Raw genomic sequence first — 23,700 nt, forward strand, 5'->3', positions numbered from 1 at the left:
AACTGCAAAAAGGGATTTTTGTATTATTGTCGTGTTTACTGCTGTTAGTACAGCAGTGTAGCCACGGTCACTTTATATTGAGTTACATGACCTTTAGAGGCAATCAAACCATTTCTGTGACTGTCAGACAGAGACTTCTGCACCTGTTACCAGGTATTTTTGGTCCACTCCAGCTGTCTCAAGATGGAAGGAGGCCTCTTCCAGACGGCATGTTTCAGCTTCCTTCGCAGATGTTCTGCAGGTTTTAGATGAGGAACGCCACCTAAGTAACAAATCCCTCATGGTTTGCCTTCAGCTATTCTTAGGTGATTTAACTGTGAGTGCTCTAAGTCCTGTGTTGGTACTTTATTTAAAAGTAAGAACATTTCACTCCAGAGAGCCATGATAATATTTCAGGACACGTATAACTAGATGCAGGATGGAGCCCTGACCATGACTAGGCTTCCTCCATGTTTCCCTGTAAGGGTTGTCCAAACTCTTTGCAAAGAAAGCCGTTTGGCCTGCATTCTTCAAACCCTTATAAGGAAAGGCAAATGACCTTTTTAATGAAAATATTTTGGAAATTGGAAAACTTTGCATTTATAACCGAATGATATCTAAATAATTTTTTTTTACCAAACTTACTGTGAATCTCATATTTGTGCAGATTTCTCCACAGTATTCAAATTTTCTGGAATCCTGTTTTTGTGGGTTTCATGAGCTGGAACCACAAATAAATGCTTAAAACCAATGAAACAGAGGGCCCTGAATCTGGATTCAATGAAGGAAGAATGTTTTGGATGGAATTATGGAAATGAATACACTTTTCCATGATATTTTTTGGAAAGGGTCTGTGGTCTTTACACTGAATCTCTTTTTGTGGTCCATTCTCAGCGTGTCGCACAACACGCCATCAATTTTGTCTGCAAATGTACCAGAAAACCATTTGATGGCTGGTCTTGAATTCTGATTCATAGAAGTTCTGTTTAAACGACACCTGGTGGTGTAAAAGAGCAGAGCTGTCGATCATTTGAGATTTTTAGTCATTGATGTGAACAGTTACAACTTTATTTCTTTTATTTCCTAAAAAAATGATGTAATTTTTATCAGATAAATAATCAACATTCATCTTTCGCTGCTAAATGTTTGAGGATCGCCACAGGATAATAATTATGTTCTAAAAATCAGCAGAGATCAGAGCCATGACTTGATGTCAGCAATATTTTTCCAGCTATAGAACAATACAAACCAGATGTGAGGCTGGTGGATGAACGTGATGCACTGACACCAAATCATGTTCTTTGAAGGAATAAGAGAAGAGGGTAAATATATTTCGAATACATTTTGACACAAAAGTGAGTCTGGTACACAACTATGACAAAGATATATCAAAATGAAAGTCAGTCCTCCTAAAAACACTTTCCACCTACAGATTATGAAATAAAACACTGGCAGATAGTACACACACACAAAAAAAAATTCTAATTCTAACCCAACCTTTTTTTTAAACAACCAAACATTAAAAGAACATTTATAAATTTGGCAAAATTGCCAATAAACATTTCAAAATCGATCATGACCAGCTGCAAAAAACACAACCTCTGTGTTCCGTCCACATCAGATCAGCTGTTTTTATGTGGAAAAAAAACAAAACGCCACTATCATGCATCAAACCGTAACTTACAACAACCTGGTGGAATGTGACTTCAACCACAAAACCGCAAAGTGAAGAACTACCCGTTATAAATCACCCGTTATTTTAGTTTTCAACCACTGCAGGTCAACTGCAATATTTGAGGGAATATTTATAGAGCAAACAAACATTTTTTTTCAAAGGTTTAAAAAAAACTTGACTTGAATACTATCTGCCTAATGATTTTTCAGAGAATAAATAAAATATTTGTGCAGCTATGCTATGAAGTACAGTACAGTTTAGTCATCCAATTTCAGCCTAATTTGACCGTCGATTCAAACTACAACAAAAATTTCTAAAGTGCAAAAAGACCTTTAAAAATATTTAAGTTAATAAAAAAATATTAGGAATATAAAAAAGTTGGTCATCCTTTAAAAGTCGTCTCCAGTGTGAATAATAAGCACCAGGATTTGTATTTAACAGTGTGTCAATCTGTGATCGGCGTCCCAGTATGCAGGGCCGTTTCCATAGACGGGGGGGACCCAAAGGCCGCGTCTCGCGCCGTGGGGGGGCCTCCTAGCCGGCCGGTAGCCGTAGTGATGCTGAGGGAGTGTTAGGCATTTGCCCACAGCTATCTTCTTATGGTGCCACGCAGGAGCAGCCAGGTTCATCGTCTGGAAAACAAAAACAGGATCAGGATCAACAGACGAACCCAAAACCAAAAAATCAAAGTGCATCATGGTACCTGATGAGGCCTGTGGCTGCTGGAGAGCGGGGAGCTCCGTGTGCTCTCCTCATCAGAGGAAGAACCTGAGTGGTAGTCTGACGTGACCCTCTCCAGAGCACTGGTCACCTTTTTTGCCACGTCTCTGTCGTCCTCGTTGTCACTGGAAAAGGTTGCAACTGAGAAGCAGGCATTCTGCTCTCCATACCTAGCAGGTGAAAGAGAGCGTGAAGGGAAACAGCTAAATTGGGGCTGGGTGTTGTCTGGCAGTACAATACGCATCACGATGCACACGTCACAACCTGATATTTATCTGGATATATTCCAAGCTGCAGCAGAGATGCAGTTTATTAAAAAAAAAAGTATGAATTTGAAAAACATGGTCAGAATACACCTTTGTGTGATTAAAATGGTCAAACATTTTATTTAATTATGAGAGCATTAAACACTGCAATTGCACCTCACATACCAGTTGCTTTTACCCAAGCAAAGTCATGGTGCTTTTCTTTTGGTAAATATTTTTTTCAAAACTCAACTTTTCCACTGCTAAATATTTGTCAGTATAAAAAAGGTTCATGCGCTTTAGCCAATAGGGTTGTAGAAGAAAGGGCTTAGAACGCTTCATTTCCTGTATTGGACTGAAAAAAACCCACACATTTCAGCGCTCGTCGCCAGGGCGACAGCCCTTTGTCAGACCACTGTTAGCCGTCAGGTTGGAGTATTGGAGTCTGTTGTTGTGAAGTACATCCAAACTTTTGCTGGCTTTGACTGAAGCTTCACACAGTGCACACATCTTCAAAGCCTCACTCCTTCCTATGTGAGCCCGCCCACTTTCACTGGAAAGGTCAAATGATTGGCTAATCGCACATTGAATACACGTCTGAAACAAAGTACCAATCCGAGTTTTTCTATGGTACCGGTTGTTGTGAATTCTGCGGTACCGGTGCCACTTGGTACCCATCTCTAGTTAAAACTAAGTTGTAAATGTGTGTCACTGAGGGCTGTAGCCCAATGAGTGAACATCTACCATGAGCCCAGTTTAGTTTAGTCTTTTAGCCATTACCTATTGAATTCTGTGACTTTATGTTCTATACTATTTATGTTTATTACAAACACCCAGCATGAAACCCATTGAGAGGACATTTGTTGTAAATTTTGGGCTATATAAATAAAATTGAAAGTGAAATTGAATGAGATGATTGTCAAGAGATCTTCAGGTGTAGGTGAAGAGCTGCTTGGTCTGGTCTGCTGACGCCAACTAACGGTCGAGGGTTTTAGCGGAAAACAAAAGTCAGATGCTAAACGAAATATTTGCTAATAAATAAATAATTAAATATCGTTTTTGCAGCTTTTTAAATGGATTCAAGTATTGCCAGATGAAATACATTTCATAGAATCCATAAAAATGATTTTTTTTTTATAAACACATTTGTTACGTTCTACCAGATCAGAAACAATTAAGTGTCTTACTGTGAAACGACTTTTAAAAGGTCAAACATTTTGAAGTCATTTTTAAAACGAAACAGAAAATAGAAAGAAAACATTCATTTGGCCAAAATGTGAGCCTTGTTTCTCTAAACTCTGTTCCAAATGTCAACACAAGGCAAGAACTCTACCAGAAAATAAAAGCCAGAAACCCTCACCTGCAGCAAACCTCTCCAGGGTCCACCCACAGAGTGAGTTCACACGGGAGCCTCAGGTCACTGAAGGGAAAGCCACTCTCTCTGCAGGCCCGGAGAAGTTCTGGTTCCTCCTTGTGAAACCTGTTAACCCGAATGCACCTGACAACCAAAACGTTCATCATAAATCAATCCCCCATCGCCCATCTTCACCCAAAGCCGCTAAATGTTTTAGAACGGACAGATGAAAGGGCGCTGCTCACCTGTATGCCTGTCCCTTTGTGGGGTTTTCTGGGTACCAGTGCCCCTTAAACTTCTCCTGCAGGGCAACAGCCAGCCTCTCAGCAAACCGCTCAATCTGCTGGGATTCCAACTTCCCCTCCCTTTTCACAAGCCTCTTTAGAAAAAACACCACAGCTGCGATCTCCCGCCTCATATTTCAAATGTGTTTCATCACGCTCCTTTAAGTCCTGGAAGGTAACACACCTTTGGTCAGACGGATGACATTCATACACTTTCAACCTGGTTTCAGCCCACAGCACCAACCAAACATTCACCATTTAAAGAGCCACTCAAGTGAAAACTGTTTAAGGTGTTCTTGTAGTATTTTTCTCATGATGGAGGACATTTTTAAAGAGAATTCATATTAAACTCTATTAAAATCTTTTTTTTTGTTGTTGTACCGCTCATGTTAGGTTGGAGTTGTGAGGAGGCTGTAAGCTAGCAACAAAGATTGTGTAAACAAAGAGATGATGGGAAGGGGGGGTGGGTTTACTCCACGCCAGCAGTCCAGCCTACAACTCAAAGGCAAATTTCTGATAAACTGCAGCTCTGCAGAAACTATGTCTTAGAAAACCACACAGGGGGTTAGGGTTTTTGTTTTATCTCCTTTTTTCTAAAACCATTATAATCACCACTGGGATGGTTGAAGTGGGACTTTGATGAAGAACGTGTCAATAAATTATATGAGAAATAAATCTGAAGAATGAAATAAGGCAGCGTTTACAAAAGTAAAAGTCCTTTCCTCATAAACGGAAAGCAACCAAGTCAAATAAATAAAAATAAAATAAAATTCTTACAATATTTTTTGGCAACACCAACTGTGGGACCAGAATAAAATCCACTACTATCTATGCCGTTTCTTTCTATAAATAGGCGTTAACGCGGCTGCTCATAAAACCTGAGCTGTATTGGATTAAAATCAGGTTTCTATTAACCTCCACTGTTAAATATTAGATTTTAATATTAAAAACAGCACCGTGTCTAGACAAACGCCTTAAAATTTTAAAACAAAACCGTTCAAAACACGTGAAAACCCAAAGAAAATGTTGTTGGTGTGAAACCTGAATTCTGTTGTTGTTGACGTGCTGCAGAGCACGTAGCAAACACGCCGTTCACCAATGCAGAAATTCTTTACAGAAAAGAAAAAGTAATTTAGACAATATTTAATGTTTACGATCGTCTGGCACGAAAAAAAAAAACCGCTTCCCAGAAAAGCGGGTTTTGAGGCGATGACGCACAAGTTCCGCTCATCCACGCGCATCCAAACTCCACAACAACAACGGCTACTGTGTTTAGCCAGCTAGCTTAAAGGATGGGGGCTATAAAACAACGAGGGCCCCCCCAAAAAAGGCGCAAAAAATATAACCGGAATTAATTAAAGGAAAGCTTTTGTACTCATATGACACACAAAAAAACATGTTTCTAAATAAAAAAAATGTTTTTATTCAGCGAATAGTTGTTATGTTGTAGCTAACAGCCTCATGTTGCTAACATTACCCGAATGATGAATCCCCGCTGTGTTTTTGTAAATTGTAAATCAGCACACTGGGCCTAAGCAATAAAATGACTTTTTTATTTTTAATAAAGTTTTTAGTAAAAGTACAATAGAGCGAGTGGAAGAAATGAATCCCCATACAACTTACCACTTCGTCATATGATTACACAGCAGCGTGAGCCTGAACCAAATGAGCAGAAATTCGCAAGAGAAAAACATTTTCTTTGCCCCGCCCACAAAGATTTTCATTGGACAGGAGTCAGCCTAGCCGCTCTGTCATTGGTCAATGCCTGGACTGCCTCATAGTAGTAAGTGTTATGACTCGCGTTGTAAGGCATGCATTTCCTGCTTAATGTCCAAAAATCAACAATATTAAATTGGTTTAATATTATTTTTGATGCAAAAAAAGAAAAAAAAAAGATCAGTTTTTTTATGAAAACACTCGTTGTAACATATCACATTTTAGCCTGTTGAATCTAGACTGGCTAAAACTTCGAGCACACTGTCTTGTTTTACATGTATGTTATAAACTATTGTGTTTATTTTCATTTGTGTTTGAATTAAAGAAAATTGAACTGAAATGAAAAATAGAGCTTCAAAGTGTGTTCAATCCAAGTGTGCAGTGCAACTTTAATCCACAAGATGGCGCACGACATCCTTTTTATATCAACAGCAGTCAGATTCACATGCTTTCCTTCAAATTGCACAGATATTGAACCTGAAATACACCTGCAGTAAACACAAATATCAAGTTTCCAACCACTGTAGCCTTTTGAAAGCCTTTGCTGCTGAATGCTTTTTACGCACTCAGTTTGTGGAGGGGTCATTCACATAGGAAAACATCCTGCATGGTTCTGTTCCCAGGAACAGACAGAACTTCAGTCCAGCTGCTTCATCACCCAAGTAATGGGAACATTGAAGCACTTAGTTCGTCTGCTCATGGATCCACAGGTTCAGAATTTTTGGAACTTCTCCAGATTACCTTCCAAGCACATGGGGATTGAAGCTGCCCTCTCTATTATTTATTTAGGGGCCTTTATCAGTTCTGACGTCTCACATCTTCCAGCTCTATCTACTCCAAGATGAAGTCCAACTCTGATCATCTTTCAATTTAGTGTTAAAGGGTTCCCAGTGGTATTTTATTTAAGATTGTGTTGTTTTTAGGCAAAATCTAAAAACCTGTGTGTTTTCTAGGACATAGTTTCTGCAGAGTGGCAGGAGTTTGTTAGAAATTCACCTCTGAGTTGTGGGCGGGATCATCTGCACAGACCAACCCTAGGCCCCCTCACCTCTCTGTTACCGAGAGCTCTTTGCTAATATTGGAGCCATCTGTCCGTCTAGTTCTGAGCCAGATGCCAGCATGGTGGAGGAAATGAAAACGTATGGATCTATTCATGTACAAATGGATGCATCAGAATGGAGCGGAGCAGGGAGCTGGTGGCTTGTCACGCTTACAAGTTTTTTTTTAATGACATTTTTTCTTCTGCTCTCGATTCACAACAATTTGAACAAAGAAATACTCAGAAAAGCAATTTTGAGATTTGAGATCAATCAGCGGAACCACATGTTTAAAAAAAACACCAAAAACACAATTTTCATTGGAGTGGATCCTCAGCCTTCATGGCAGTGAATCCACGTCTTCTGACCTGGATTGCTGTTGACCAAAACCACCTGTTGGTTCGGTGCTCCACAGGATGTGGTCTTCCTGTTTTTTCCTTGTATAACTCAGGCGTCCACTGGAGCTCCAACCCCAACCACACGAAGAGCTCTTAGCCAACAGTAATGGTGTCCACACAGGAAAAGACTGGCCTCTTTCAACATGTGGTGCAGCCTCCTTCTCATGCTCTTTCAGTCTACTTCCTTGTATTCTATTCTGAAAAACTAAACTCATTTGTTCTTTGTCTGTTCAGGTCTACAAACAGAGACATGAGGGGGGGGGCAGCGAAGGGAGTATTGGACACGCAGGGAGGCCACTAAGGTCCTAACATCTTACAAACTTTTTGTTGTAATCTTCTTTTCTTTTAATGGTTTATAAATGTTTTGATGGGCTTCTCATCTCACTGATTTGCTTTTAAAGTATGAGCCCTCGCTGACCATGAGCCCCCCCAGCAGTAGGCCTTTAGCTAGTCCAGAGGTGAGGACCCAAACCCCTGTGGTCCTCACCTCTGGACCGGCCTGCCAGAGACCACCCTTTTAACACGGTTTTTAGATAATCTTATTTGTTTTTTTATTTTTGATGTATTTCCTTTCAATATCCTTTATTTGAATACATTCTATGTATCTAATTTGAATTTTCTTGCAGTGATTTAGCCCCAGTGTTACCTAATGGGGGTCCTTTGTGCAGGGTTGCTGGCTGCCTTGGTGCTAGCCCCCTCAGGGGGCAGTTGGGGCAATGTTCCTGTGGCTGAGCGGGCTCCAGGTACGAATATCCTGTTTTTACACAGCAGAAGCAAGCCTTAGGGTTCTTTTTTTTAAAGAAATCATGAAGTATTCCTCGTGTGTGGGGTCATGGGGTGTATGTGTCAGTGGAGGGAAGGGGGGAGGTCTAAGGGCTGGGTTGTTTTAAATTTCAATTTTGAATTGGTTGAATGCATTAAAGCATTTAACCCATTGTTTTCCTGTTTCTCTTTCTCTATTTCAGTATTTTCCCCCATTTTTTGGCGCTTAACTCCTAAAATCTTTCAGCTATTTTAACCATTCAACTGTTAAAATGTTCGTCTCTTTCAGCTTTTTCCAGCTATGACTTTTGTTCCTTCAAAACTTTGAACTTTTCAAGATATTCCAGGATTGTTGTTTCCATTGAAACACACGGGGAATCCTTGGTGCTGAAGCTCGCTGGTTCGATACCCGGTGCTGGCATTTTTCACAAACATTTTTTTATATTGTGCTGTTTTCACTCTAAAGGTCAACTTTGATCATTTCTTTCTTTATTTTATATATTTTTGATAATTATTACCCATTAAGTTTCATTCAACTCTGCATTTTCTTCTGGAAATGCAGCAACTTCTAGTTTGGTTTGTTTTCCAACTGTAAAGCATGAAATGTAAATTTAAAAAAATAAAGATTGATTTGATTTGGATGTTGTAGGCATTTTTTTTTATGCAAAACTATATTTTCAAATAGTCAAATCTAAAAGAAAGGTTTTTTTTCCATTTGCTCATCATCAGCAAATGTGGTTTGGTCACTTGAAGCTCCAGAACATCACAGACGGATTGTAAAAATGATCATTTTTTTATTAAGAAATGAGAAAATGTGACATTCTCACAGAGTTCACAGTCAGTAAAATCAATACAGAAACAGCAAAACAACCTAAACAAAGCACTGAAGGGTCAAATGTAACATTGATGCTTGCATCTTCAGTTAAAGCTCACACAAAAAAAAAAGCCAAAGCAGACATCCCAGACATGAACAAAGGTTCTCCGGAACCCACAAAGTCAGTTTTTGGAAACCCTCAAACTCACTGAAAACATATAAATAGAATAATGAAAAGTTGGAATGGAGTCAAACCTCTCTGAAACCCCTAAAATGGGCTAAATGCATCTACTCTCTTACAAAGAGAACTAGTTATCCAAACAATGCCAAGCATTTCTAAACACGACACCACTTCAACATGTCCCTGCTTACGCAACTTCTAACACCTCAGTCCCAGCAACTCTTCATTAAGGCGGATTTAGATCTTGCATAGGATTCTAACATCTTCCTCCCATAGGCACAGTGGCAGACCGTCTTCCTGTATTGCTTTGACATCAGGCCCACACTCCCACATGGAAACGGGAGAGCGGGCAGCTGCAAACCAGGACCATGAAAGACGAGGAAGAGGAGGAGAAGGAGGACAGACTACAGCTTCATCCAACAAAGCATTTCAGCAAACACACAACGCACCGGTTCATGCCTGACTGTGATGAGGGGAGAAGACACAATAAATACACACTTTGGTTTGACAGAAAGGTTCTCCTCTTCCTCATTTTTACCATAAAAGGGGAGCGTGAAGCCGTAGACGATGGCTCCACTATTGCTTCAAAGTCCGATCTGCTCCTTTCTTTCAACGCACACTTTCTACATTTCATTCATATTTTGGTTTCAAATATTCTCCTGCTAAAACACAACAGAGCCAGAGACGAAGACGTTTCATTCGTTAACCAAGTCCAATCAGAGCAGCATGAAGGCGGCATGCTAGTGTATAGTTTAAAATGAAACTTTGTCTTTAAAAGTAAAACAGCGAACCATCATCTGCAAAAGTCCTGTCTGAAAATGTGAAGGACAGCTCAAGATTGATGGTGGGATGATGGGTAAAATCACACCTCAAGTTCAATGAAATGGATACAAAGTCCAAACTTACAGCTATAAGAGACGCCTATATAATCCGCCTTCTGTTGTGCTCTGAGGGTGGTAGGAGAAAAAGACTGAAAAGTCTTCTGAAAGAAAAATGTCCATTAAGTGGATGTTCACACCCTCTACATGATTATGGGATGTATGGGGATCAGGCCTGAGCAAACCCCCAGAAATCCTTGTGTCACCACTGCAGCTAGAAACACAGACTGTGTGTGAAGCCCATGCGGTCCATCACAGAGCGGCAAAAGTCTCCTGACTGATCTGCACCCTTAGGTTCCAGCAGTGAGTTTCCTCTGCCGTCACTCCACAGGACAGCTGCTGCTGCTGCTGCTGCTGCTGCTGCTGCCGCCAGCCTTAAAGCCCGCTCTGCTTATCTGCAGCCAGGGCACTTTGGCACAGTTCTTGAACAGCTGCTCAATGGCGATGTGACGCACACGCAGCTCCGATGCCAAGGCGTCCTTCTCCTGCACCGCCGCCGTCAGCTGCTCGAAAACATCTGGAAGGAAAAGGGCCGAGTCAGCACTTTCATTCATTTCGTCCCCAAACGAAAGGACGCCTGAAAGACTCTGCCATGTGGATTTCCGAGGGAGCATTAAGACAACGAGGCGCAGACTCCTCATAGATCCTTCATACAGTGAAGAAGCACTGATGTCAAACATTAAGACAAGAGAAGCATTTCAAACAAAAAGCCGACGCATGTTTTATGCTGAAAACATCCAAACATTCAGGCCTCAACATGACCTCACATCAACTATAATCTGTTCCTTGAAAAAAGGATTTCTGCCACATTATCTGTTAATACAGGGTCAATAACTGGTGCTCAGAGCAGAAGGAATAACTATTTAAAAATAAATGCAGCAGAAAGAGAAGAGAGCAGCATTTTGGGGTTTGTGGTTTTTTAAAAATCCTTTTCACGAAGGTGATGTTTAAAGGTCACTACATCCTTTCAAAACTTCAGGGCCAGCGATGATTTGAGCAGGAAAAACCCGCTTAGAACGATGTGACATTTTGAACTGGACCCAGAGAGGCTAAATGCTGGACGGTGCTGTTGCCCCTGACCCGACTGAGGGAGAGAGGGAGGGAGGGAGGGAGGGGCTCCCAATGAAAAAACGGAGCAGGAACAAAGTTTGGCTTTTTAGATTCAAGTCCAACTCATTTCTGTGAGTCTGGAAGACCCTGGATCTCTAGTGGACGGGGTCCCGAAGACACTGATTTAACCCTTGTGCTATCTTGTGGGGTCCAGATGACCCCACTCCCAACGTTAACGTGCCTCGGAGGCACGTTAACGTTGGGAGTGGGGTCATCTGGACCCCACAAGACAGCGCGCTGAACCTTTTTTCTTCAATGATTTGTGATCTCCACCTTTGTCATGGTAGGGAAAACACGTCAATGTAAGGGTGGGGTCGCTTTGACCCTACAAGATAGCACAAGGGTTAACAGTAGAGGAGAAAAAAACATGAAGATGATGACTTTTTGTTCTTGTTTTCTGGATTACTCTTAGTCGTTATTCCCCTCTGATGTCAGTTGCTATGGTAACGAACACATTTCCCACGCGTCGGATCAATAGAGTAATTCTGATTCTGATGATGTCATTTCTGAATCAGCACAGCAAACATTCACATCCTCATCAAAGATTTCTGACAGAATGAGATACAAATTTTAAAAAATGCATAACAGTGTTTTTAGACAGTTTACATTCATGCAGACGGAGATTTAATTTAGCACATTTATTTCTAGAATAACTCAGGGGCCCCGACGGTGAGCAAAAGGCACGCAGGCGTGAAACTGCACGGGCACGTGCGCACGCTGCGCGTGCACGTGTCCAGCTGCATTTTAGACAAAGGAGGAGAGTGCAGCTGTAATCCACCTTTCTCATGTCCAATCCTGTAAGTACATGTTTTAAATGAAAATGAATAGCCTAAACCTGCAGAAAAGAAGTGCTCTACGAAAAAAATGCTGCTTATGATTTTTGCTTTGAATAAAAATATACACTCCAACTGCAATATTTTTTAAGAAGCCACTTCTTTTCTGTAACTGTTGGTCTTACTTGTGGGCAGAAGTCAGCGGCTGTGCCTCCTCTGACATGAGAGAGCGTGTTCAGGAGGCGGACAGCTTCAGACTGATGATGAACGCGTGCGGCACAGAGCACCACACCAACGCCACACAAAGCTTTGGGTTTAGATTGACACAGGCGATGAATGGAGGGGAACTTACTTTGAATCTGCTTCAGCAGCTGGCTGCTCAGAAGATGGAGCTCATCCGTGCTCATCTGGATCACTGCAAGAACAAAGCCACAATTTCATTCCATATTCAACAGCAAGTTTTGATTTCATCCTCTTACGTTTAAAGCTTTTTCTCTTTGGTAGAAATGTAACATTTTGGTTTCCAGTTCACGGGAAAGTATGCCAGGCGTCTTCATGATGAAGACCTCTCAGATTCCTGCAGGACTGCACTGCTTTTTACTCTCCGATCACGAGGCCAACATTTCTCACATTTCCCTAACAGCTCAACCTGTCTGCCCTGAGATTGGAAGGTTGTGAGTTTAAATCCTTCTTGCTTTACTCTCAGCATTCAGGGGGTTAACCCAGCACAGCTGCCATAGCAGGACATGGGTCAAACGCAGAGAACAAACGTCACACACGCTAAAGTGTGGCCTCTTTCTTTTTCAAAGGAGGAGTTCTGGTGGGACCTTCAGAAACTCTGCTTCAGCCTTGCAGAGGCTGACGTCTTCAGCTGAATTATTGCAGACTAAACAAGGACAAGGACCGTCTCAAGGTGAAAGAGCCCTGCAGAGACGCTGAAGGCAGAAATGCAGAACAGAGGAAAACTGTTTCCAGATATCACATCGTACAAGGCAGAACATAGAAACATAAAGAAGGTAGACTGGATTTCTGTGGACTCATGGAGAATCCCTGTTCTGCACTCCTTAAAGACCCACTCTGAGGGAAATGGTGTGGGGGGGGGGGGGCATTTTTCTGATGATGAAGAACAAATATAATGAAAATTAAGCATTAAATCAAATCGGGACACGGGAACGGACAAAAAGAATATTGAATTTGTTCCATAAAAACTGAAAGGGGGGGGCACAGTCTCCCTGCTCTGCTCCATTCTGATGCATCCACCTGCAGACAAATAGATCCGTGTACGACTTTGTTTTCCTCGTCTGAGCTGGAATCTGGATCTAAACTGTACGGCTGGATATCTCCAATATTGCTCACAGTTTTTGTTCCACCACTAACACTAGGTTGGGGGGTGTGAGGGGCTGTAAGCTAGAGGAAGAGACTGCAAAACAAAAGGATGATGGGAAGTCAGGGCAGCCTTAGGCTGAATCCGAATTCTTCCCCTACCCCTGTACGGCTTCACCCTACCCCTCCAATTGTTGGGGCATTTGAAGCTGTAGTGGTGTCCAACATGCTTTTTCATGGAGGAGTGGTAGCTCAAGACTAGTTATCCCTCCACCAGTAGGGTGATCTGCGTCACACAGGTGCATGAAGGACAAATGCATTTCTTTACTGGTTTCACGATGAGAGACAACTGAAGTTTGGAGGTCTAACGTATGGGAAGAATTCAGATCCAGCCGTACTCCACACAAATAGCCCCGCCCACAACACAGAGGCTAATTTCTGATGAACTATTTCAGCTCTGCAGAAACGATGTCCTAGAAAACATCACAGCTTTTTGGATTGCGATGGCATGAAAGACCACCGGGAAACGCTTCTATGTTAGATCAAACCATGATCTAGAAGTAAAGGAGGGTTCTGAGGGAGGAGACCCGCGTGGGCATGACTCCTGAGTCTGCTCCTCATTTTTTCACTTTGAAACATCTACTGCCAGATTACCGCTGGTGTCTTTGGAGCATTGAATGAGATTAGTGAAGGAGAGAGAGAAAGATGTGGCCTCTAATAGGCTCTGCAGGCCCTCCACTTCCAACTGGGATTCACCCTGAACCACTGAAAGGGAGGAAATCTGAGAAGACAAAGAAAAAGGCAGAAAAAAAAGAGAAATCTCTTCTTCCAAAATGACTTTCTGCTCACATTTCTCTCTGCTGTGGTGTTGCTGCCGATGCTGCAGCTGTCCTCCTGAAGACTGGATCTGACGGCGCAGATCTGTCCTGCCAGCGCTGCTCCAAGCATCAGGCTGGGACTCCTGCAGGAGCTCCAGCTCCTCTGCAGGCTGCTCTCCCAGCATCCCCTCTGTGCATTCGGGCAGGCCTGTGGCCTTGGCCCAGTCCCAGCGGGGCGTGTAGCGCGGGACCTGAGCCTCAGACTGCGGCAGCAGCTTGCAGTCGCCGTGCGGGCTGTAACAGAGAAACCTGGCTCCGCGCTTGGTGCAGCCGCTGGAGGAAACGGCGTCTTTGTTCTGGGCAAAGCGGATGATGCGGTTGAGTTTCTGGCTCAAGGCGAGCTTCAGACCTTCATAGGCACTTTGGGAGACCTTGGAATGGGACAGCTTCTGGTTGGCGATGAGATGGCATTTCTCAAAGCAGTCTCTGTGGCCTCGGAGGGACTTGGAGTGCAACAGTACAGTGGTGGAGACACCTGCGTTAACAGACAACAAGCCTGAATGAGTCCAACAGTAAGAGCTGAAAAACTAGAAGAACTTGATGAAAAAGACAATCAGACTAGCCTGCTTAGTCAGTCACAACAAACTGAAGTGGTGTGAAGACGGTCTAACCAGGAGGAAGTGACCTCCCTGAAAGCGGCTTAGTGCGCGGGGGCTTAGCCACCAAAGCACCGACACAGCCAGGATGATGGCTTAAGCAGCCACATTTCAAATATTAAGCCCATTATGCACAGAGTTCACAGCTTCAGGAGGCAGAAACGTACTGTGAGCAAATCTGTCCTTTCAAGTCATTTCAACAAACTAGTTTTTAAAATGTGAGGATGCAAAAGTTCATATCAAGAGGTCTCTAGAGAAGTCAAAACATATTCTGTGATCAAATATGGTGGTGTTCAATTTCAACAGGGGATGGACGTCACACAAAGCCATTTCATTAAAACACAAACATCTCTATTTTCCAAAGAAAAGCCCAGATTTAACAGTCCAGGACCGCTGGTCAACTAAAACATTAAGATGCTAGTTTTTTCTTTTAAATAGGATTCTACTCAGTTGTATTGTTTGCTTTTGGTTTAAGAATTAAAGCCTCATTCTCTGTGCATCGTCAAGGTGATCCAGAAAGTGTGACAGTGCTGTTCCTCTGCTGTTCCACTGCTGTTCCACTGCTGTTCCTCTGCTGTTCCTCTGCTGTTCCACTGCTGTTCCTCTGCTGTTCCTCTGCTGTTCCTCTGCTGTTCCTCTGCTGTTCCACTGCTGTTCCTCTGCTGTTCCACTGCTGTTCCTCTGCTGTTCCACTGCTGTTCCTCTGCTGTTCCTCTGCTGTAGCCATGACATCTACCCTTAAAGGGGGCTTTGAACTGATGATCTAGTGTGATAAGGAGTCATCTCAGCTGTCCCTGTCTGTCAATAGCAGATCTAAAACACATGATTCTGTTTTACTTTTACCTCATAAAAAGTTAAAAGTGCAGAGCCTAATAATTTGAAGTGTTTGATGGTTGAAATCCTCTGAGAGTTAACCATGGCAGATCTCTCAGTCTTTATAAAAGGAACACAGGCCTACCTGTAGACATTGTCTATATAAAGTGTCATTGTACTCTTAAGTTTCCTTATATTAAAGAAACACTTTGATAGAAAATTGTGTTTTTTGTTGTTTCTAACATGTTCCTGAATCCTTTTTTCTTAACAGAGGATATATATATATATATATATATATATATATATATATATATATATATATATATATATATATATATATATATATATAAAGAAAATTAAGCTTCAAATTAACTTTCTGACTATTTTGTTATTCTAATCGTTGTAATTTAAGAGCAGATGAAAAATGCCGTTTAAAAAGGAGCGTATTTGTTAAACTGAAAATACGCCAAAGTCTCTCTGCTCCATTCTGATGCTCCACCTACTCTCCAGAATCAGTTTGATTCACGGTTCTTTCAATTCAATTTTGAATTGACACATTTAGAAATATTTGTATAGAAATACATTACATGATTTGAAGATAAGCATATTAATCTGATACAGTTCACATACTACAGAGAAGCTCCAACAAAAATGTGCAAATATTTAACATTGTAAAGGTTTTAAACTGACTCATGCTCCAAAAGTAAATGCTAATTGAGTGCTTGGAGTCTCTTCATGGCCTCCATTTCTCAGCAGGCAGAAGCAACATCATCAGACCAGGTGTTGATGTGGACCTTTAAGTTTATGTCAGCAGATTTGCCCCGTCAGCATTTGTGCTTTGTCAGCAAACAGACTACACAACCATTACAGTCACTGGACCACACAAGGTACCAGCAAACTGCTGTTTACAAAATCCAGCAGACACTAAAGAGCACACAAGATGCTGTAAATTTGATGTAAATGACCCATAAAGTCCATTCATTTGATTTTGTTCCATTCCAATAAGCAGCGATTGGTCTGAGTCAATCTGAGTCAACACTTCTATTACAACCACTCTCACCAATCAGGAGTGAGCTTGTTGGGAGGCCACACCCCTACCATTTGAAAGCAGGCTCAGGAGAATCGGTCAAACGTTTTGAACACTGGACCTAAGACCACCTACTTTGACCAAGGCATCTGATTGGCCGGTTTATGACGTGAATAACTTGCACTACAGAAAAAATATCATGAAAAAAAATTAGGATTATTAAGAACACGTTAATAAAAGGCATCGGAGCAAGAATAGTTAGTCTGACCAATAGAATGACAGCTGTTTATTTCTCTATTAAAGTCTATGGGATTTTGGCTTTCTGGAGCCAGCAGGTACTTCCTGTTTCCATTGTGAAGGGGGAGGGGTCACTCAGTCCAGTTCTCATCTACAGTGAATGGTTTGGACCTCTAGTGCTTCTGCAGACTCAGTTTTTGGGTGGATTAGAACAGCATAAATAATCCTTCTGCATGGCTGAAATCCTGTGTGAGGAATGGTCACTGCATGTTCACTAACACAGCGCTGAGCTTTCTATGAGACAAAGGCCATGCTTTTATTTGATCAGCCCCCATTAATACAACTAACTCACCTATAAAAAAAATGTATCTGTATGTTTCTGAGGTGGAAGTGGAGCTTTGCATGAGCAGAGAGCTGACTCCAGCTAAGCAGCTTAGCCCTGCTGCCTTTTATGGCTGCACACATTAAAAACGCAGAACTCCCAAAGAGTTTAGTGTCGGGAATCAAACCCTGCTCAGAAGCTGCAGCAATTTTAAATCTGATGACCGATTATCTAGTCTCTTTTACTGTTAAAAAAGGACAAGCCTGGTGTGTCATGTTTTGAAACTTTGGCTGCTCTGCTGGACTTCTGTTTAATCAGTACACGTTTGCCAGCACCACACAGCATCTCTGACTTTGGACTTTTACTCACATCAGCGCATAAACATACAGATTTTTACACTTTCTATAACGTCCAAACTGTAACCGTGTAACAATTGGGCAAAACCTGTATAAGTTTGCTTCCTTCCAATCCCTTTCAAACTATCTTTGATTTATTGTCCAATTATCCTAAGTTTGACACGTCTTTCTATGAATGTATAACGGCTGGTTGTATTGTTTTGTGTGCATTATTCTTGCTTTGTTTGCTGGAAATAAACCATTTCAAATTCAAATCAAAACTATTGGAGAGAGCCATGGAGAACTGCAAACTCCGACCGTGAAGGGCTAACGGCAATGGCTCCGGGAGTTTAAAGAGAACGCCAGATGCAGATACGGAAACCAAAGCTCACATGAACTCAAGAGGCACAGAACTACCACATTTCCATCAAGCACCCGACTACTGTACAGCTGCAGGAAATGAAACCTGACGTTGAAACGAACACAGACTTTGTTTGAACCAAAGGGGAGCTGGGAGTTGAAGATATTCAGAATATGGAGAAAACATCTCAGCCTCTCCTCTGAGTGAAATACAGGAAGAAGACCAAAAGCACCTGGAGACTGGCCGGATTGGCTCCCTGTGGTACTGGAGAGGCTTTGTCAGTGGGATGTGTTTGTGCGTGTAACGTGATTTCAGTTATCAGGCGTCTGGGCGACAGCTGACATTTTCGTCAACAAGTCTGAACATGTGTGTTGCTCTTAAACCTCCAAACAAAGCTCGCTGAACTTTGTGGTTACAAATCAACGAAAACACACAATGTTACCATTAAAAACACTACACTGAGCTAAAGTCTAAGGAAAGCTAGAGGGTTTTCTGTCCTGCTTTTTCCAGTTATTATTACTGGTCACATTTAGAGGATGTCAATTGAATAGTTTCCCACAGTTTCTGTTTGACTGCTTCATTCCAGGAGGTCTTGAGAAATGAATTGCATCAACGTATTCTGGGGAGCATCTCCAGCCTTTTCAGAGTCCCTATTCTCCAAAAAATAGGCTGCTGATGGGAGATGAACAGGAAAAGAACCTCTAGCAGCAGCTGTTGGGCTGGAGGGGAACATGGAACAGTCGATCAGAGCCGCAGAGCCTACAGACTTTCTGCAGCGCATACATAGACTACACACCCTTCCTGAGGAGAAGCTATCAGAAAAGCTCTAAGCTGAAGGTGTTCTTTGAGATGCTAGGCTACGAAAGACACTGATGATCAGAACAGAACACAGTCCACAGACTCAATGCGGCTCCATTTGAACATTCAAACGGCTGGAATGGAAGCAGATGAACCTGGACTCATACGATGCGTGGCGTGTTCAGGAGGAGCACGGAAAATCAAGACCTAAACTACTTCTTCTTTGTTTGTGTTTATGATTGCAAAGATCTCCCACGATGCACCGCCTCACCTTCAATGCTGAGTTCAAAGCAGATGTGGCAGAAGGACAGAGTCCCAGTTTCTGTTTCCTCTTTGCAGACACTGCAGATGTTGTCATCATTCAGATCAATACTGACAAATGTCTCCTCTTCATCCATGTTTGTCCTGTTGACAACAAAAGAGCATGGAGGTGAAATACTCAAAACCTAAAAAATATACCTTATTATGAACTAATATTGAATAACAGACTGCTTAGAAACGTAAGAAGGTCTAATGTGCTTTGAGACGACACATAGAATGTGGAGACATCAACGGAGACGTTAATCCAAACAAATAGCAACAGTTGTTCTCACAGAGGAGAAGCCGTGTTCAACAGTAAATGAAGTTCCAGTACTATAATAATGATGATAATATACAGTTATGTACTGTAATGGAATGTCCCACAACAGTAAGGACCTTTACAAGCATCTTTGTTTCTAATTTTAAGTCTTCTTTAAGAGTTAAGTGAGTTGTTTCACTCTTCTTTATCTTTTTGGAGTTTCATGATTTTCACAGTAGCTTGATGCTCCTCCTGATGCATCTCTAGGTTCGTGTTTCTGTTCCGTGCTCTGTGACCGCTCAGGCGTTCATCACAGTGACGGGTCGGGGGAAATAACACACTTGGTGGTTTTGGCGCATTGTTCGAAACTGCCGCCCTGACGGGAGCAGGTAGTGAAAAGATAGTGTCTAGGGTGAGAGGAGTCTTTGGCCTGCTTCCTGACCCTGGACAGGTACAGGTCCTGAATGAAGGGAAGGCTGGAACCAATAATCTGAGGATTAAGATGATATAAAGATGATTGAAATGAAATGGGTAGCACCCACAAGGAGCGAAAGGCGGAGCCTCAGAGGTCAAGTTGTCTTACTTACTGGTAAGGAAATAACTGTTACACTCTATGACTGTGTATCTAAAGGGAAGAATAAAACTACATTCAAGATTTCTGAAAAACAAACAAAACATTTTTAAACTATGCAAAAATGATGCAGGCGCTGACCTTCAAATTTTATCTTTGTTTTAAGTATCAAATCACTTTAATGTGTAAAAATGACTTGATTTTGCATGGCGTTTAACTTCTTTATTCCGAGCATGAAAATGGAAGGCGAGGGGAAAACAAATGCGCATTTTATTCTGCAGTTTCACATCTGTGACATGGATGTTGGTCGAATCGATCGTCATAGCTTCTTTCTCAGCCTACTCACTTGATAAAAGACAAAAAACGTTTGCTAAATCTGTTGCTTTAAAAAGTGTAAAAAGAAAAAAAGAACTCATTTGGCTTTAATCAAGCAATCCCATTGTGATAAACAGCATAACACAATCAATGCAATGCTCACTTTACATTTACCTCCATTACAGATCTCATAAATAAAAGAACATTCAGGGTATAAGACACACTAAATACAACTTTATGAAGAAAGCAAATAAAACCTAATCAGAGCATGTCGGAGACTTCTCACTAAATACATAGTATGAATGTGGAAGGATGGGAGAAATGCAAAAACAGTTATTCTTTCTACTTTTCTCAGTCTTTCTTGGGGATTGCCCACAGACACATCGAGGACAGTTCCTCACTTTGTAGCCGCAGATTGTTCTACGGAAGCCCCCAAGGTCAGAAATCAGAAACCACACTTTGAAACAGAGAAGGACCTGCGGTATCCTAAATCCAACAAAGACGGCATCAAAGTGGTCTGCATTTGGTGGAAATTTATCAATAAGTGATACTTGGGCAAAACTGAGGCTCAGTTCCCGTTTCCACTGTGATGGAAACACTCTAGTCAGAGCCTCTCTCGTCTCTCTCAGTCACTAGTCAGTGCGCGAATTTTGTGTTGTTTATTTTCAGCGCTATCTCTGTGGACATGATGTCCGCGAGGACTGTTGACAGACACTGGTAGAAATGACCAGAGACCACCGTGTACTCCGCTGCTCCACAAACGCCTGCTAACGAGAAGTTAAGCTAGCAGCTCCATAGCATCCTCCGAGAATCATGGACCGATTCGTGACCGTTACTCTGCGCTGATAAACAGGAATAGCACGAGGAAAACCGGGATTACCCGAGACGTTTCAAAGTTCATTCTAAAAACACTTTTACCTCTGTCCTGACAGGCTACCGTTCCGTTTGTTCTGCGTTGACACTTCGGTTTTACTTGCCCACTGTGGGCTCCCCAGCAATAAACGGAGCCGAGCGTCACGGTTAAACCCAGAGAAGCTACAGGATCTCTGTGGAGTCCACGCGGAACGAACCATTAGTGTGCAGGAGGGGTGGACGCATTAACTGGATGGTTGAATACTATACACATCGTTTATTGAACCAGCACAAAATAATTATAGATTAAGTTTTAGGCGTTATAAACACAGATTGATATCACCAAAGAACAAAATCTACACTATAGGACCGGGAGTGTGACAACAATGGCCGTTTCCCACCCCTAAGCTTTGGACAAATTTAGTCGTCACCCAAACATTAGCTTGCTTCTAGAAAACTATATTTATATTTATAAATTATAAATCTGTTCTTTTAGAGGTTCACCTGACGTCTTAGATTCACGACGAGGGTGACATCAAAGAAATTCAATCGTAATTTTTAAGCAGCTTTCTGTGATATGTATCATTTGTTTTGTTTGTTTTTGGTCATGTAGCTCTGGGGATTCCCGCGAAAGATCCGGTTAAACGGCTGTCTGCATCAGTTCAACTTGTTTTTTAATTTAACACACTTTTTTCACTCATCATAATCTAATTGTAGCTAGTCTGTGCACTACTCTAACTGAAGATATATGATGTACCTATGAGCTTTTGTTTTGCAGTCTCAATTTGAAAAAGGGGATTTGTTTTTAACTGCTATCTGGGATGTAATGCTTTTTTTCACCACTGGAGGGCGCTTGTTTATATGTCAGGACGTGCGTTACGTCATCACGTTGACGGTCACGGTCAGTGTGAGAGTAACTGTTTTAGGTGTGCGAGCCGTCCACAAAAAGCAAAAGAAAATCACTTCAAAATCTTCTATGCTATGTATCCATCTAATGACTACCTTCATAATAAAGTCAATATTGACATAAACACGTACACCGCTTTGAAGCAATTATATTTTTTATTTATGTGAAAGATCCAAATCTTTCTGGTTTGATTTTCAGTTAACTTGTTATTGCATTTATTACGCCTCTTTACATTTCCAAATGATTAGATTTGGTCTACAAACAAAAAAAAAAGCAGATTTGGTAATAATAATAATATTCACAAAAATGTTTTATACATACATGTCGTTTTTTTAAAGTGCCCCTAGTTTTGTTGGAATAAAAAATAAACTGTGAAAGTTAATTACCTAAAGCCCACGTCTTATTTGAATTTTCTGAAAAAGATAATAGATCTTAATTTGCACATTTATTTTCTTTGTAAAATTTTATAAGGTAACACAAATCCCTCTTATTTATTTATTTTTTAGCGTTTCTCATTGAATTCTTTGTTCTTAATAAGAACAATAACAAAACGTGTTAATTACATGTACCTTCGCAAAAACAAAAAAATTATATTCTTTATGCACCGTAATTAATTTTAAAAATGTTGTTTTTATGTTTGTGCGAGAGCAATTACTGAACAAATATATAACCACAGCATGTTTGATACATTTAAGACAAAAAAGAACAACATTATATTCATAATTATAAGTTCAGTTATAACTACACAAAATGTGAACACGCTGAAGGTTTTTTTTTCTTTCTTTCGTTCAAATCAAAAATGTAACTTTAACAAAAACGTTTTGTTTATCTTTGGGTGATTAAATTGTTAAGTTTACATGTGTGTCTGACACTTCACCTTAATCCGGTTTCTTTTATTTTATTACTCATTTTTAAATTTAACTTCCAGATTTTCAGAAGTGAATAAAGTCTGAAATAGAATTTGTCCTTCAGGAACATTATTAGAAACCAGTTCTTTATTTTATAAAGATGACTTGGACCAAAAACCCCTCAATCTTAATTCATTTGTTCTCCAACAAAAACTTGAAGCAGAAAGAAACTGTTTATCTCTGATTTTATCAAGAAGTTTTGCAGATTGTTAGAACTGATCTTTGTATTTTGTGTGCTTCATGACAGTAATGTGCAGGAAGAGACGCTGTTACAGTATGCCAATGCATCATGGGAGTTGTAGTGAAGGCCTTTTCACATACGAAGTATATTTGTCACCTTACGTCAGTAACCTGTCATGCCCAGAACACCAATGGAGGAGGAGGGGGGTAACACTGTTTACCTTTCGCAAACGTCCCATTTTAACACAAGTATATTTATATTAGCATAAAAGCGTTGAAAATGCCAAAAAGTGCTCCTCCTCAAGCGTAACACAGATTTAGAGATCTTGACTTTGGTGGAGGAAGAAAGGATTGAAGCGGACTTCTGCAGGGACACCGACGTCTTCATCAACGGGCTGCAGAAATCCTGCAAACCGCCCATCAATAAAAATAAAAAAAAACATGAATACATCGTAAATAAAGACTCTGCTTTACTTCTTTCAAATAACATTTCGACTTTATTCTCAAAACCTTATTTCGACTGTACTCTGGACATTTCGATTTTTTTTTTCCTGTAAGTGAGAGAGGAAAAAATTATCCTTTTTTTCTCACCGTGGCCATAAAACTCCGTTGTAGAAAAGACACTGAAGATGCTGAGAGACCCAGTGTGTTTATTTTGAAGAGCTCCAAATAGCTGGCGGCAAACGACTCAGTGTGAAACCGGATTTTGATGAGCACAGAGCTGAAATTCTGGTGATGATCAATGTTTTTAGATCAGTAACAATTAGTCATTTCCGCAGCACACCTGATCAT

At 41.1% G+C, this 23,700-nt stretch overlaps 2 protein-coding genes across 4 annotated transcripts; both read right to left on the minus strand.

The window, feature by feature from the left end:
• Positions 1–1,015: 1,015 nt before the first annotated feature.
• On the minus strand, positions 1,016–6,014 carry btg3 (B-cell translocation gene 3). 2 transcript variants are annotated; one of them, XM_004076637.5, is made up of 5 exons: positions 5,881–6,014; positions 4,219–4,425; positions 3,980–4,117; positions 2,358–2,544; positions 1,016–2,286 (listed from the first exon to the last, which is right to left on the minus strand). In XM_004076637.5, the coding sequence occupies exons 2-5, from the start codon at positions 4,389–4,391 to the stop codon at positions 2,089–2,091; spliced, it is 696 nt and encodes a 231-aa protein (XP_004076685.1). In that variant the 5' UTR covers positions 4,392–4,425; positions 5,881–6,014; the 3' UTR covers positions 1,016–2,088. The 2 variants fall into 2 exon arrangements, with proteins under 2 accessions (XP_004076685.1, XP_078786578.1); XM_078930452.1 differs by lacking the exon at positions 5,881–6,014 and adding an exon at positions 5,299–5,518.
• Positions 6,015–8,944: 2,930 nt separating this feature from the next.
• On the minus strand, positions 8,945–21,149 carry c14h21orf91 (chromosome 14 C21orf91 homolog). 2 transcript variants are annotated; one of them, XM_020709079.1, is made up of 6 exons: positions 20,980–21,149; positions 18,888–19,021; positions 14,499–14,602; positions 14,099–14,423; positions 12,279–12,341; positions 8,945–10,560 (listed from the first exon to the last, which is right to left on the minus strand). In XM_020709079.1, the coding sequence occupies exons 1-6, from the start codon at positions 21,132–21,134 to the stop codon at positions 10,364–10,366; spliced, it is 978 nt and encodes a 325-aa protein (XP_020564738.1). In that variant the 5' UTR covers positions 21,135–21,149; the 3' UTR covers positions 8,945–10,363. The 2 variants fall into 2 exon arrangements, with proteins under 2 accessions (XP_020564738.1, XP_004076769.2); XM_004076721.3 differs by having other exon boundaries at positions 14,099–14,602.
• Between the last annotated feature and the right edge of the window lie 2,551 nt (positions 21,150–23,700).

The sequence above is a fragment of the Oryzias latipes genome, chromosome 14 (genome assembly GCF_053564925.1).
Source record: "Oryzias latipes strain Hd-rR chromosome 14, Olatipes_Hd-rR_3.1".
In the NCBI taxonomy this organism is placed as follows: domain Eukaryota; kingdom Metazoa; phylum Chordata; class Actinopteri; order Beloniformes; family Adrianichthyidae; genus Oryzias; species Oryzias latipes.